Source organism: Schistocerca americana, chromosome 3 (assembly GCF_021461395.2).
Source record: "Schistocerca americana isolate TAMUIC-IGC-003095 chromosome 3, iqSchAmer2.1, whole genome shotgun sequence".
NCBI lineage: Eukaryota > Metazoa > Arthropoda > Insecta > Orthoptera > Acrididae > Schistocerca > Schistocerca americana.
The window spans coordinates 889,170,301-889,185,644 of NC_060121.1; the positions used below are offsets into that span (position 1 = coordinate 889,170,301).

Sequence of the window (15,344 nt, forward strand, 5' to 3'; positions counted from 1 at the left end):
TGAATAAATACTGTTTCGTAAGCCTCTCGTGTCTCCAAGCATTAGAAACAAAATAAGTTACATATGGGAGAAAGTTGGCTTAAAAACCATGTCCATTCTCAACATGAAACAGAATACGTGTCTTCTCTTCACCAAGGCTAAGACAAAAGTTTTTAATGATTCTTTTTCAACTGCTCACGTTACTATAACAATGATCAAAATACGATTAGAACAGAATAGCATAAACACTCCATGGTCCTTCTGTCCACTTTCACTAAACATCCATGGATCGACCGACAAGTACTTGTCGGTGCAGTTCGACTGCAGCACCTACATTCTGCTCGCGGCTCATTTCCAACCTGTACACACAAACATGTGATGCGCATTAGGTAGGATTCCACTTTCTCGCACTCATATCTAAAATATCTTGTGTTCGAGAAGGTAGAAGGCCGAGTGGTTCTAGAATTTACGCAGAAATTCTCAAATCACTTCAACAGTTGAATATCGGCTCATCGCTTATATCCTGTAGTAGCTTATATATGCTTATACACATTGTTATCAAAAGTCCTTGATAGAAAACACACACACACTCACGCAAAAAAAAAAGTTATCTCTCCCTAATCCATATGCCTTTTTAAATATTCATTGACAAGGTCCTACTTTTTTCGACTATGCCTGCTGTTTCTCCATCTCAGCTGTCAGCTACCATTTCCCCTTTTCTCTCTCTCTCTCTCTCCGTTACTCTTTCTCTTTCTCTCCCTCCCTGTCACTCCCAATCCACCCAACACAACTCCTCAATGTACTCTGTAGCTCTGAAGAAAGATTCGTCCAAAAAGTAACAAAGTTCTGTCGTGTTTATTTGCATGTCAGCAACTGAGTGCCTCAACTATTTGGTGAATTATTGCCTTAAATCTTTAATTTATTTGTTTTCCACCAGGGACTTTCCTACCACATTTAATAAGAATTTGATAAACACAGCCCGAGAAGTAATTTTAATATGTATCCTACTAGATAATTACTGTCTGAAAACAAATTGCAAATGATGTTCAAGCAAGTGGAGATACTCTGCTATGGCACATTCTGATGATGTCTTGAAAATGGAATTCTGGAAAACTGCTGTAGATCTGTTCATTGACAGATGCAAGAATAATCCGGTTAACAACAATTTGGAAATAAAGACAGTTTCTGTTCTTTCAAGATTGAAGTTCCATACTTGAAATTAGAAAAGAAAATGGAAATATATCTGAAATTTGAAGAGAGAAAACTTGAATGTAAATATAGTTTCAGTTACTGTTTCTCTTTGATATTTCTGTCAAGTAGTGTTCTGAGTGACTTTGAATCATTTTCGACTTTCTTATCCATTTTCTTTCACTACCTTGACATCTATGTGCATCTTGCATGATTAGAACATATAGCCTTCATGTGGGAAGCACCACCATCCATTTCAAATGTGGAATGACCATCTTCATACTGACTGCAAAGGTATGCTATTGACTTGATGGTACTCAGTCGTCTGAAATTTTTGACCTACCTGAGGGTCAGTTAAGAGGCTTCTACAAGTGAAATGAACTTACATGAAGTGGCTAAATTTTAGTTCAAAACTCGATGTCTGTAATGTTGTTTTTGTGATCTTTGGTTTGAAGACTTGTTTTATTCAGCAGTCTATGCCATTCTATTCTGGAACATTACTCTCCATCTCTGTGTAACTACTGCAACCTACATCCATTGAACCTAGTCACTTTACTCAGTCTTTGGTCTTGTGGTGGCAGCCAATTCGTTATGAGTTAACCACCACCTCTGTGAGGACTAACTTCTTTGGCTTACACTCTGTATGCTCTTGTTCAACCATGTTGTGTGTCTTTTTGTATCCGATGCAATCTTTGTGTAAAAACACTCCATTAATAATGTGTTTATTATTTAATAGTGTGTGTCTAGTATTTTTTGATGACCCTATTATTGCGCAGTTATGCATCACATTGACTTTCCTCAGTGATCATCGCTGGTTATTGTGAACAATGTTTCCCATGACCAGTGCTTCCTCATGGTATCACACTTCAGACGTTGTGTACCAATCTCTACATTTGAGTACAGTACAGTGTGTCTCTGCAAGTAGGTAAAACACCACTTTCAACTTTGCACTCACCACCCCACACTTTGCCTTCACACCTCTGAGTGCTGAGTTCCACCTACGTCTCCCCCCCCCCCCCCCCCCCCACCAATCCCATCAAAGACAGCCATTTTGGACACTTCTAGCTGTAGTGGCTCAGCTCAAATGAGTGGTGGTCACACAAGACCCTGGCTTCTTGACCCCGCATCAGACTATGCAGCACATGAGCATCTACTCACTCCCAACCTGCATCATTGTTTCAGCTGTTGCGCAGTGCCACCACATACTCTAAGTTTGAGCATTCCAGACTCTTCCATGATATAATGACCATGGTCGTTCCTACCATTCTGGTCATGTCACCCACGCCATCTGCGTTCAGTCCTGCATCTGCCTTGATGTGTTATGTTGCGAAGTGTCCCTACCCCCGCTACTGCTACCAAGATGTTGGCCATCACGCTGTTGTTGTGTGCCAGGCATCATACCATTGTCGCAAACCACTGTCACTCCGTCTAGCGTACTGCCCTTGTTTAGTACACAGTTTTGTGCTCCAGTGCTGCCTCAGGACACCACCTGTGGCCACTTCCCTAAGCTGCCTAGCTCAACAAGTAAGCTGCCTATCCTCAACAATGATAGCCCTCTCACATGGTTCACTGAAGTGGACTGTTCTCTACGTTAGTGGCATCACCAGTGATGATGCGCATTTTGTATGCCTCATTGGACACTCATACATACCGACCTGTAACTTATCAGTGATATCATCCTGATCCCAACCCCTCACCCCCAGAAAACTCAACATGAGGCTCATCATCAAGCATCTTTCTCACTCACCGGGGAAGCACTCATCCCGTAATTCACGTGGAGCAACTCTGGTGTTACCTAGGTGCCCCTGTCGATCCTAACACCATGCCAGACACTGTCTTGTGGATCATTTGGCTCATCAAGCTTCCATACAACATCCAGCTGCAGCTCTTATCTTTGTCTACAGAACCGTTGGAACTCAGACTTGGTCATGTGGATTGTATATATTGAGTCGGGTGACATGACCAGCTTGTCACTTCTGCAAGAACAGTTTCTGCTACCTATGTTGGCAGTCCGGCTGTGGATACGGCTGCCCCGCCTCCTTGCCCACCTGGACTAGGTTGCACGAGATCTCATGCATCACGTGACTGAGTTGCGTACCCACCTAGTGGCAGATCAGCTGCACTACCTTCCATTCCACTCCCCACCGTCAACTCTCTATGGCCCCAGTGCAGCACGGCAGCAGACATCGGAACTTCACATCCAGCTCCCCACCCAGCCTACCCCGTGTTGATTCCACACAAATTTTGAGGATGCCACTCATAACTGATGTGCTCTGTGTGTTATGGAATACTCTGCTTGAGCCCACCGTAAGCACCACAACCCAAGCTGCTTCTTCAGGGTGCCACCTCCAAAATCAGTAATCGTACAATGATCATATTGCAACTAGATGCCTCTATGTGCTCGACAGGCTAACCATCATGTGCTTCATGACTGACACTGGTGTGGATGCAAGCGTTATCCTGCCAGCTCTCACTCTGTTGAAAATCCTGCCCTTGCCTGGTACACACTTTGTGGTTAATAATTCAGATATCCTAGCCCATGGCACAGCAGTTGCAGCTCACCCCTAACCTGCAGTTTCCATGAACCTTCCATGTGGCGAATGTTGAGAAACCTGTCCTCGGAATTTACTTCTTTAAGGACTTTGGCCTCTCTGCAGATATCCAGTCTGCTGCGCTGTTGCATCATACTTCTGGCACACACATACCAGGTTCCTTCGTTCCACTGGCTGCAGCCCCACATCTGGATTTGATACACTCATCCATCCATGATCTGAGTGTATACGTCTGACAGCCAGCTCCCTCATTGAGCTCTTACTCCAATATCATGATATTGATACTCATCATGCCAGGAACAACACAATGAGATTTTCACTCTGCAGTGGAGTGTGCGCTGATATGAAACTTCCTGGCAGATTAAAACATCCCCCAGGCTGTGGCTAAGCCATGTCTTCACAATATCCTTTCTTTCAGGAGTGCTAGTTCTGCAAGGTTCGCAGGAGAGCTTCTGTAAAGTTTGGAAGGTAGGAGACGAGGTACTGGCAGAAGTAAAGCTGTGAGGACGGGGTGTGAGTCGTGCTTGGGTAGCTCAGTTGGTAGAGCACTTGCCTGCGAAAGGCAAAGGTCCCGAGTTCGAGTCTCGGTTCAGCGCACAGTTTTAATCTGCCAGGAAGTTTCAAGACAGATTGCTATTTACCATACAGAAGACATCTCAGGTGTAACAATGTAGCAGCCTGCCTCTGGATTGCTTCGATGTCTTCCTTTAATCCTACCTAGAGCAGATCCCAAACACTTGAACAGTAATTGGCAATAAATCACATTAGTGTCCTTGATGTGGTCTCCTTTACGGATGAACCACACTTTCCTAAAATTCTCCCAAGAAACTGAAGCTGACCATTCACCTTCCCTACTACGGTCCTTCCATGCTCATTCCATTTTGCAATATTACACCTAGATATTTAATCAACATGACTGCGTCAGTAGCACACTACTAATGCTGTACTCGAAAATAATGGTTTTGCTTTTCCTAATCATGTGAATTATTTAACATTTTATTACGTTTAGTGCTAGCTACCACACCAACTTCAAATTTTGTCTACGTAATCTTGTATCATCCTACAGCCACTCAATAATGACACCTTCCCATACACAACAACACCATCAGCAGACAGCTACAGACTGTCGCTTACCCTGTCCACAAGATCATTTATGTATATAGAAAAAAATAGCTGTTCTATCACACTTCCTTGGGGCACTCTGATGACACCTTTGTCTCTGAGGAACACTGTTGGGAAGACATGAGGCAACCTCTCCTTCCTTAGAAACAATTAGTTTCGAGAGCTAGTGTAGTGCATGTACTTTGATATGCGTGTTTCAGCAGTACTGATATTTCTCCTGAAGGTTAGGTCTGTCCAGTAACTCTGTTTCATGATTTTATGCTTTTCTCCAGAAAATTTTCTTTTGGTACTTATAACTGTTTCAGTGTGTTATGTTTTAAGTAATCATCCAACAAAGTGCTCATTACTGAATCAATATCAGTAGCAGGTAAAGGTTATTGAGCACACATTACATTATTTCACAAAAACTTTATTGTGAACAGTTGTTTATTGAAACAATGCAATTCCAGCTGTAAAGCAATAGTGAAAATTACATCAAACAATGCGCAAGACCAGGGTTAGTAAAAAGGATAAAAAAAAAGAAAATTTCAAAACCTAAAACACACAGAGATAAAAAATTATATTTAGCAGTCTTAATATATTACCTGGGAACAAAAATTGATTCCTTGGTGTAAATCACCAGTGAAAAACATAACAGACAGTAGGTACAGGAATCCAATGGAGTATGAATACAGCACAACTTCACTGTTTGCTGCTTTGTACTGTTTCATGGATTTCTCCTGAACATTTCCAATAGCAGCATCACACAAAAGCGCACACGAAATCATACACACTCCTAAAAAGTAGAGAAGTGTAATTGTGGTAACAAAAACAGACAATGACAATCACAGTACAGATGAAACAGAGAAAATACAGAAAACAGCTTACACTTACACAGTAAATGCAACGTTTAACATAAACTAATTTCTTCTAGGTGGACCCCCACGGCCTCAATAAATTTGAAGGGGAACATTATTTATTATCCTTGTTTCATCAAAAAATCATGTGCCACACATATTTATGCACAGCACGGTCGTCAATGGTCACAATCCTGTAATGTTTACTGCAAATCACACCATATACACTTTTTGCTACAATGAAGATAATTTATCAACATCTGTTACTACAGTTGCACTTGAGAAAGGGCGGTGCCCGAAACCAGTGATGTAAATAAAATAATTTAAAATAGACCCTAGTACAACAACGTCCTCCTTCAAATGTATAACATGAGTTTCTAACATTTTATCAGTAAGGTACTTAGGGCTGTAACATTTACTCAGATTCAACAATGAATATGTACACAGCTCCCAACTTACAATAATCATTTTGGTCTTTTTCCCAAACACTTTGGAAAATAAAAGGATATTTCAATGCTGGGCTTGATGCAACTCCAGTCTCACTGTTTTAGACTGCAGCTTCAATTCACCACTACTAAACCACAGCAATAAGAGAACAGTAATTTATACAGGATGTATAGTATTCTGATAATTAAAACAAAAACGAAACCTTGTATGTAGACTTTTATTTGGGTGAAGTGCAACTGGACAGCAAATAGGCAAAGTGAACATTTCACTCTGCACCAGCACATACACGGTTTTGACACTTCCTAACAAAGTAAAAAACTGTGCCCGACCATCATTCAAAACTGAAGCCTTATCTTTCATGGAAAGTGCTCTTTCCAACTGAGCTATCCAGGCACAAGTCAGACCCACCCTCATAGATTCAGTCTGGCCAATACATCTCTTCCAATTTTTCAACATGTAAAGTGAAAACTTCATTCTCTCATAGGATAAGTACTGAGCAACACACAGGTACACAGAAAAGCATGCTCATGCCCAGAAGTTAAAGAACTTCTGAGATCCACGAAGAAGAATTTTGTCATAGCGATACTGTGTAGGGTAAACTGTGGCAGGATAATATGAAACTACAAATGGCAGTATGTTATGGGGTAAAGAGCTCACAATAGTCAATTTGAAGGAAGATCTCGGTTTAATGTTCCTGACTACATGTTGTGCACATATGGTTAGCCAATATTAATGATGCAAGATACATAACACTAGTTGCGACAGGGTTACTGTCAGACTAGCAGCCATCCTACAGAGAGCAGTTGCAAGTTGGGTAAATCTGCACAGAACCTGTCTCATCTGAGACCTGCCAGCAGCCTCTGTGTCTCACATCTCCTGTCAGAGTGTGAATACATATCACCAGCTTTGAAGGGTTCCTCTACACATTGAGTGACACACCAACTGTGCATGCCCTCAACACAAAGGCACTGTGATGTTCACTGTATGTCATGTCTTGCCCAATACGATCTGACAGAGCAACACTGTGGGGAGGCATGCTACAATCCAGCTCCTTATTCTGAAGAGAATCCAGTGTCAGTCTATCCCCGATAGCTTCAGTGCTCTGGCGACTGGGGACAAATATTCAGGCAACTCTGGAAGTTCAGAATCAGTCTAACAGTACAGGGCTTAAGGTGAAATCTAAACGTAAGAAGAAAAGTTTTAAGACAGCCATATCTTATTGTTGGGTAGTAGTCACAGTAGAGGAATACCTGAACTAGTAGAGAACTATCTGCGAAATTATTACCAGGCAACCAGTATTTTTATACTAGGAAGTGAAAGGCTCAGCAATGTAACCCACAATTTAGGCTCTGTTAGGATTGGTTTAGGTATAGAAGCTGATATAATAATAACTGAGGCTGCAGGCAACAGTTTGGACACTATCCTCAATCATACACTTGAAGACGAAATTACACATACACATACTAGTGTGAAGAGTTCAAATGGCTCTGAGCACTATGGGACTCAACTTCTGAGGTCATCAGTCCTCTAGAACTTAGAACTACTTAAACCTAACTAACCTAAGGGCATCACACACATCCATGCCCGAGGCAGGATTCGAACCTGCGACCGTAGTGTGAAGAGTGTATCACTCTTTGAGCATATTAAGCATTCTGTGGAATATGTTAGTTCAAAGCTTTAACAATCACACAGGAGAGAAAGGCAGTCAACACACAGATGTGACTGAGGGATTGTATCTCACTTGGATGCGGCACACACAGCATAGTTTGCACCAGAATGCCTCTGGTGAGACATTACTTGCACTGCTAGTTACAAGTTATCCAAAAAATAACAACAGAATAAATATCGTTACAGATGAAACAGCGAATAGCAAAATAAAATACTACAGTTTGGACATTAATATAAAAGATAAACTTCTCACATTTACACAAGAAAATAAAAGGATATATGGAATTTCAACAATAATAGTTGTGCATGTCAGAACATCACATGCAAGTTGCTGAAATCCGACATTCATCTTGATACAAGCTAACATTGCTCTATTGTAGAACCAACACAAGGACAGCAGGAGTGGCTTTATATGCAAAAAGAAGTTCAGTCCGAGGGACTTCAGGTTAGAGAATATTGCGTTGAATAACTGTTTGAATTTTCAGGTTAACTTCCATTCAGAAGGCTGTTGCACTCAGCGACTGTTATATTGACTTGTAAATAATAGATTTCAGCTATCAGCTGTCCCTTTTAAATTTTATTGGGAGATATAGAAGCCAGCCCTTCTTCATGCACTATCATCTTTGATCAATGCATGTAATGCCTGTTGGTCAGGCTTCATCCACAGTTAATTGAATTTTGTCCCACAATAGTGGATCAAGAAACACACAATCTAATACGTTACCAACCACTAGCATAAAGTATCTCTGATTTCATCAAGCAACTGGAGACAGTTTTAACATGGTTATGCAGACTTAACAGGATAAGTACTGTTCGTGAAGACTTAAATGTTGATTTTTCTATCAGATAATACTGATAGAAAGCACCTATAATGATTTACACACAGCTTTGGACGATTTTCCACAGCAAAATTTCCTATGAAGGTTGAAGAGGACAATGTAAGACTCGTTGACAATTTGTTTTAAGACCGAAAACTACCTTCTGTGATTCAGTAATTGGTTTATCTGCCAAAATGGTTAAATGATGAAGATAAAATTTGCTGACCAAGTTCAGTTTAGATCATACAAATATACTGCATTGAAATCATCCAGTATAGTATTAAAAAAGTTGAACTTGTGCACCGTACTAAAAAGCACTCCTAGAGTTCAAAAAGAACACTTTGAGATACTATTAGACAAGGAAAAAAATAGCAATGTAATTGATACTGAGTCCACAGAAACCAGTTGTGGCAGAAATGATAATACACTAAAGTCACTGAAAATACCCCCCCCCCCCCCCTCATGAACCATGGACCTTGCCGTTGGTGGGGAGGCTTGCATGCCTCAGCGATACAGATAGCCGTACCGTAGGTGCAACCACAACGGAGGGGTATCTGTTGAGAGACCAGACAAACATGTGGTTCCTGAAGAGGGGCAGCAGCCTTTTCAGTAGCTGCAGGGGCAACAGTCTGGATGATTGACTGATCTGGCCTTGTAACACTAACCAAAACAGCCTTGCTGTGCTGGTACTGCGAATGGCTGAAAACAAGGGGAAACTACAGCCGTAATTTTTCCGGAGGGCATGCAGCTTTACTGTATGGTTAAATGATGATGGCGTCCTCTTGGGTAAAATATTCTGGAGGTAAAATAGTCCCCTATTTGGATCTCCGGGCGGGGACTACTCAGGAGGACGTTGTTATCAGGAAAAAGAGAACTGGCGTTCTACGGATGGGAGCATGGAATGTCAGATCCCTCAATCGGGCAGGTAGATTAGAAAATTTAAAAAGGGAAATGGATACGTTAAAGTTAGATATAGTGTGAATTAGTGAAGTTCGGTGGCAGGAGGAACAAGACTTCTGGTCAGGTGACTACAGGGTTATAAACACAAAATCAAATAGGGGGAATGCAGGAGTAGGTTGAATAATAAATAGGAATGCGGGTAAGCTACTACAAACAGCATAGTGAACGCATTATTGTGGCCAAGACAGATACGAAGCCCACGCCTACTACAGTAGTACAAGTTTATATGCCAACTAGCTCTGCAGATGACGAAGAAATTGAAGAAATGTATGATGAAATAAAAGAAATTACTCAGATAGTGAAGGGTGACGAAAATTTAATAGTCATGGGTGACTGGCATTCGGTAGTAGGAAAAGGGAGAGAAGGGAACGTAGTAGGTGAATATGGATTGGGGCTAAGAAATTAAAGAGGAAGCCGCCTGGTAGAATTTTGCACAGAGCACAACTTAATCATAGCTAACACTTGGTTCAAGAATCATAAAAGAAGGTTGTATACATGGAAGAAGCCTGGAGATACTGACAGGTTTCAGATAGATTATATAATGGTAAGACAGAGATTTCGGAACCAGGTTTTAAATTGTAAGACATTTCCAGGAGCAGATGTGGACTCTGACCACAATCTATTGGTTATGACCTGTAGACTAAAACTGAAGAAACTGCAAAAAGGTGGGAATTTAAGGAGATGGGACCTGGATAAACTGACTAAACCAGAGGTTGTACAGAGTTTCAGGCAGAGCATAAGGGAACAATTGACAGGAATGGGGGAAAGAAATACAGTAGAAGAAGAATGGGTAGCATTGAGGGACGAAGTAGTGAAGGCAGCAGAGGATCAAGTAGGTAAAAAGACGAGGGCTAATAGAAATCCTTGGGTAACAGAAGATATATTGAATTTAATTGATGAAAGGAGAAAATATAAAAATGCAGTAAATGAAGCAGGCAAACGGGAATACAGACGTCTCAAAAATGAGGTTGACAGGAAGTGCAAAATGGCTAAGCAAGGATGGCTAGAGGGCAAATGTAAGGATGTAGAGGCTTATCTCACTAGGGGTAAGATAGATACTGCCTACAGGAAAATTAGAGAGACCTTTGGAGATAAGAGAACCACTTGCATCATCACGAGCTCAGATGGAAACCCAGTTCTGAGCAAAGAAGGGAAAGCAGAGAGGTGGAAGGAGTATATAGAGGGTCTATACAAATGCGGTGTACTTGAGGACAATATTATGGAAATGGAAGAGGATGTAGATGAGGATGAAATGGGAGATACGATACTGTGTGAAGAGTTTGACAGAGCACTGGAAGACCTGAGTCGAAACAAGGCCCCCGGAGTAGACAACATTCCATTAGAACTACTAACGGCCTTGGGAGAGCCAGTCCTGACAAAACTCTACCATCTGGTGAGCAATATGTATGAGACAGGCGAAATACCCTCAGACTTCAAGAAGAATATAATAATTCCAATCCCAAAGAAAGCAGGTGTTGACAGATGTGAAAATTACCGAACAGTCAGTTTAATAAGTCACGGCTGCAAAATACTAATGTGAATTCTTTACAGATGAAACGATAAACTGGTAGAAGCCGACTTCGGGGAAGATCAGTTTTGATTCCGTAGAAATGTTGGAATGTGTGAGGCAATACTGACCCTGCGACTTATCTTAGAAGCTAGATTAAGGAAGGGCAAACCTATGTTTCTAGCATTTGTGGACTTAGAGAAAATTTTTGACTATGTTGACTGGAGTATTCTCTTTCAAATTCTGAAAGTGGCAGGGGTAAAATACAGGGAGCGAAAGGCTATTTACAATTTGTACAGAAACCAGATGGCAGTTATAAGAGTTGAGGGACATGAAAGGCAAGCAGTGGTTGGGAAGGGAGTGAGACAGGGTTGTAGCCTATCCCTAATATTATTCAATCTGTATATTGAGCAAGCAGTGAAGGAAACAAAAGAAAAATTCGGAGTATGTATTAAAATCCATGGACAAGAAATAAAAACTTTGAGGTTTGCCGATGACATTGTAATTCTCTCAGAGACAGCAAAGGACTTGGAAGAGCAGTTGAACGGAATGGATAGTGTCTTGAAAGGAGGATATAAGATGAACATCAACAAAAGCAAAACGAGGGTAATGGAATGTAGTCGAATTAAGTCGGGTGATGCTGAGGGAATTAGATTAGGAAATGAGACACTTAAAGTAGTAAAGGAGTTTTGCTATTTGGAGAGCAAAATAACTGATGATGGTCGAAGTAGAGAGGATATAAAATGTAGACTGGCAATGGCAAGGAAAGCGTTTCTGAAGGAGAGAAATATGTTAACATCGAGTATAGATTTAAGTGTCAGGAAGTCATTTCTGAAAGTATTTGTATGGAGTGTAGCCATGTATGGAAGTGAAACATGGGCAATACATAATTTGGACAAGAGGAGAATGGAAGCTTTTCAAACGTGGTGCTACAGAAGAATGCTGAAGATTAGATGGGTAGATCACGTAACTAATGAGGAAGTATTGAACAGGATTGGGGAGAAGAGGAGTTTGTGGCACAACTTGATTAGAAGAAGGGATCGGTTGGTAGGATATGTTCTGAGGCATCAAGGGCTCACCAATTTAGTATTGGAGGGCAGCGTGGAGGGTAAAAATTGTAGAGGGAGACCAAGAGATGAATACACTAAGCAGATTCTGAAGGATGTAGGTTGCAGTAGGTACTGGGAGATGAAGGGGCTTGCACAGGATAGAGTGGCATGGAGAGCTGCATCAAACCAGTCTCAGGACTGAAGACCACAACAACAACAACAGGAAATGAAAATAGACAATTACTTTCTTATATTAGCAGGGGCTGCAATTGTGCTCTATGAGTAGTACACTGACTAGTAATCAAAATGTTTCAGGTAATTGGTTCAATCCCAGTTACTGCTTAAATTTAAAATAAAAATTATCAGCAACGCCAGCTGAAGACTTGCGATATAAGAAGTCACCCTCATTATGCCAACAGTCTTAGCAAAGAGGGCAGAGGAGCAATCAGAGGTTCAGGACACTGTCTTTTGTTTGGGGGTAGGAAACTGCCCCTAAAAAGCAGAAGAATCAGCAGTGATCAAAAGCATGACTAGCACACTAAGGGGGAGGTGATCATGAGAAAAAGATTGAATAACCAATGAGAAGACAACACACTACAAGTTGGAGTGTGAAATGTCAGAAGTCTGAATCTGGTTCCTCAGTCCAGAAATAGTAATTGAAGAGAAACAAAAAGGAGATAAGCATTTCCAGAGACACAAATGTGGAGCAGTATCAGCAGCAACAGAAACTGGTACAATGGGAGTAGGATTTGTTATGAACTAGAAAGTAAGACACAAATAATCAGTTTCTGTGAGCAGTTCAGTACCAGCATTATTTTCATTATTACTGATAGCAAACCAACAACAGTTCAGATATACATGCTAACATCACAAGCAGAAGATGAAGAAATAGGGAAACACAAGTATGAGGGTGTTGAATGTATAATTCAATATATAAAGGGAGATGAGAAATTAATATCATGGATGACTGGAATACTGCAGTAGGGAAAGGAATGGAAGACAGAAATATGGGAGAATATGGGCATGGTAATATGACTTGGAGAGGAGAGATACTGAGTTCTGGAATAAATTTCAGCTAATAATACTGAATGTTTTGTTCAGAATCACAACAGGAGTGTGTATACTGGGAAAATGTCTGGAGTCACATGAAAATTCCAGCTGTAATGCATCATGATCAGACAGATCAGATATAGAATTGTCAGGCATGCTGAGGAGCAGATACTTATTCATATCACAATTTAGAAATGATGAAGAGTAGGCTGAAGTTTAAATGAATTGTCAGAAAGATTCACTATGTAGATAAGTGAAATCCGTAAGTACTGAGGAATGACAATGTGCATTTGGAGTTCTCTAAGCCTGTACATACTGAAGTAATGAACACCACGATACAGCTTACTTAAAGAGGAATGGACATCTCTAAAATTCACAATAACAGAAGTTGGGCAGACAAATATAATACAAGGAAGGTAACCTTGGTTAACAGAAGAAATACCTCAACTAATCAACAAAAGAAGGAAGTACTAAAATTTTCAGCAAAAGACAGGAATATTGCAACACATGTTACTTAGGAGCGGCAGGGAAATCAAAAGGAAATGGTTGTTGGAAGGACTGGCTCAGCAGACAGAAAAGTCAGAACAACCTTTAGAAAAATGAAAAGTGTGAAATGAATTCTGCTCTGAAGTGCAGAGGAGACAGAAGATAAAGGGGGAGAAACTGTCTCGTGACATGATAAAAGAAAAAGGAGCTGGTAGGGAACACAAAGGGGATCCAGTATTTGACTCAGAGTTTTGGAAGACTTGTGATCAAATAACGCAAAAGACCTAGATAAGAGTCCACTGAAATTTCTAGCTCAATGGGGCAAATGGCAGCCTAATGACTACTCAAGCTGGTTTGCGGAATTTGTGAAACTAGAGATACCATCATGTTATGGTGTAAAGATGAGCACCAGCACACCAGTCGGGAATGGCAGAGCAGAGAGGACTGCGAAGAAGACGTCAGCCAATTGCACAATGACCGACCTCTCTCCAGGGCAACAATGCAACAGCAGCAGCCTCTATGTGAAGAGAACATAAGTGCTGCTCCTGACTGGCCGTGGCCTGCTTCTACAACAGCATCAAGATTAGGCACTTCAAGACCAGTGACTTAGAAATTGTATATACTGAAGAAGCTTGATTATTTTGTCTCTCGTCCTCTGCTTGCGACACATCTATATCGTTCTCGATGTTAAGTATTGTCATTGTTCATTTCATAATAAAACTCATTAATACGATTTGTTTGAATTGTTTGTCTAGCAATTTGAGAAAGCAGATTTCCTAGACACCCTATATTTGACAACTAGGCAGGATTCAACATGCATCAAAGTTGCTTACAAGAATAAAATACAGAGGAATATAAAAGAAAATTGATGATGTGTTAGATAACAATTGGTTTGGCTATCGGACAGTTAAAGGCACCAGAGAGGCTGTTCTGAAATTGCAACTGATAATGGAAGCAACACGTAAGAAAAATCAAGACATGTTCATCTGAATTGTTGGCCTACGGAAAAGAATGGAAGACCAAAAATGAAGTGCTTTCATTAAAGAGCATGTAAGACAGGGGCACAGTCTACTGTTCACATTGTAGAAGCAATAATGGAAACAAAAGAAAGGTTCAGGTGTGGGATCAAAGTGGTGGAAGGATGTCAGTGCTAAAATTCGCTGATGACATTGTTATTCTCAGCGAAATAAGGAAGAATTGTAAAACCTGTTCAATGGAACAAAGAGCCTAATGGGCACACACTGCAGAATGAGATCAAACTGAAGAAAAATGAAAGTACTGAGGAACAGCAGAAATGAGATTGGTGATAAAATTAACATCAAAGCTGTGGATGGCAAAGAAAACAAAGTCCGTCATGTTGGGAGCAAAGAAACACATGACTGACAAAGTGAGGAAGGCATAAAAGGCAAACTAGCACAGGCAAAGAATGTATTCCTCGCTAAGGAAATCATTTAAATCAAATATCGACCTGAGTACAAAATTTCTGAGAATGTACGATTAGAACACAGCACTGTATGGAAGTGAATCATAGATAGTGGAAAAACTGGGAAAGAGGAGAGTTTGAAGCATATGAGATGTGGTGCTATAGAAGGATGTTGAAAATTAGGTAGAATGATAAGACATAAAATGAGTAGCTTCTCTGCAGCATCTGTGAAGAGAGGAATGTGTCGAAAATATTGACA

At 40.7% G+C, this 15,344-nt stretch overlaps 1 protein-coding gene across 2 annotated transcripts in view; it reads right to left on the minus strand.

The window, feature by feature from the left end:
• LOC124605426 (adenosine 3'-phospho 5'-phosphosulfate transporter 2) overlaps positions 1-15,344 on the minus strand; it is a 57,819-nt gene that overhangs the window by 29,956 nt on the left and 12,519 nt on the right. For both annotated transcript variants that reach the window (XR_006978643.1, XM_047137085.1), the window contains exon 4: positions 5,426-5,616. Coding sequence is in view for 1 of the 2 variants with exons in the window: in XM_047137085.1 (XP_046993041.1) it covers positions 5,426-5,616 (191 nt within the window). In the remaining variant the exon portion in view is untranslated. The remainder of the gene's footprint in view (positions 1-5,425; positions 5,617-15,344) is intronic.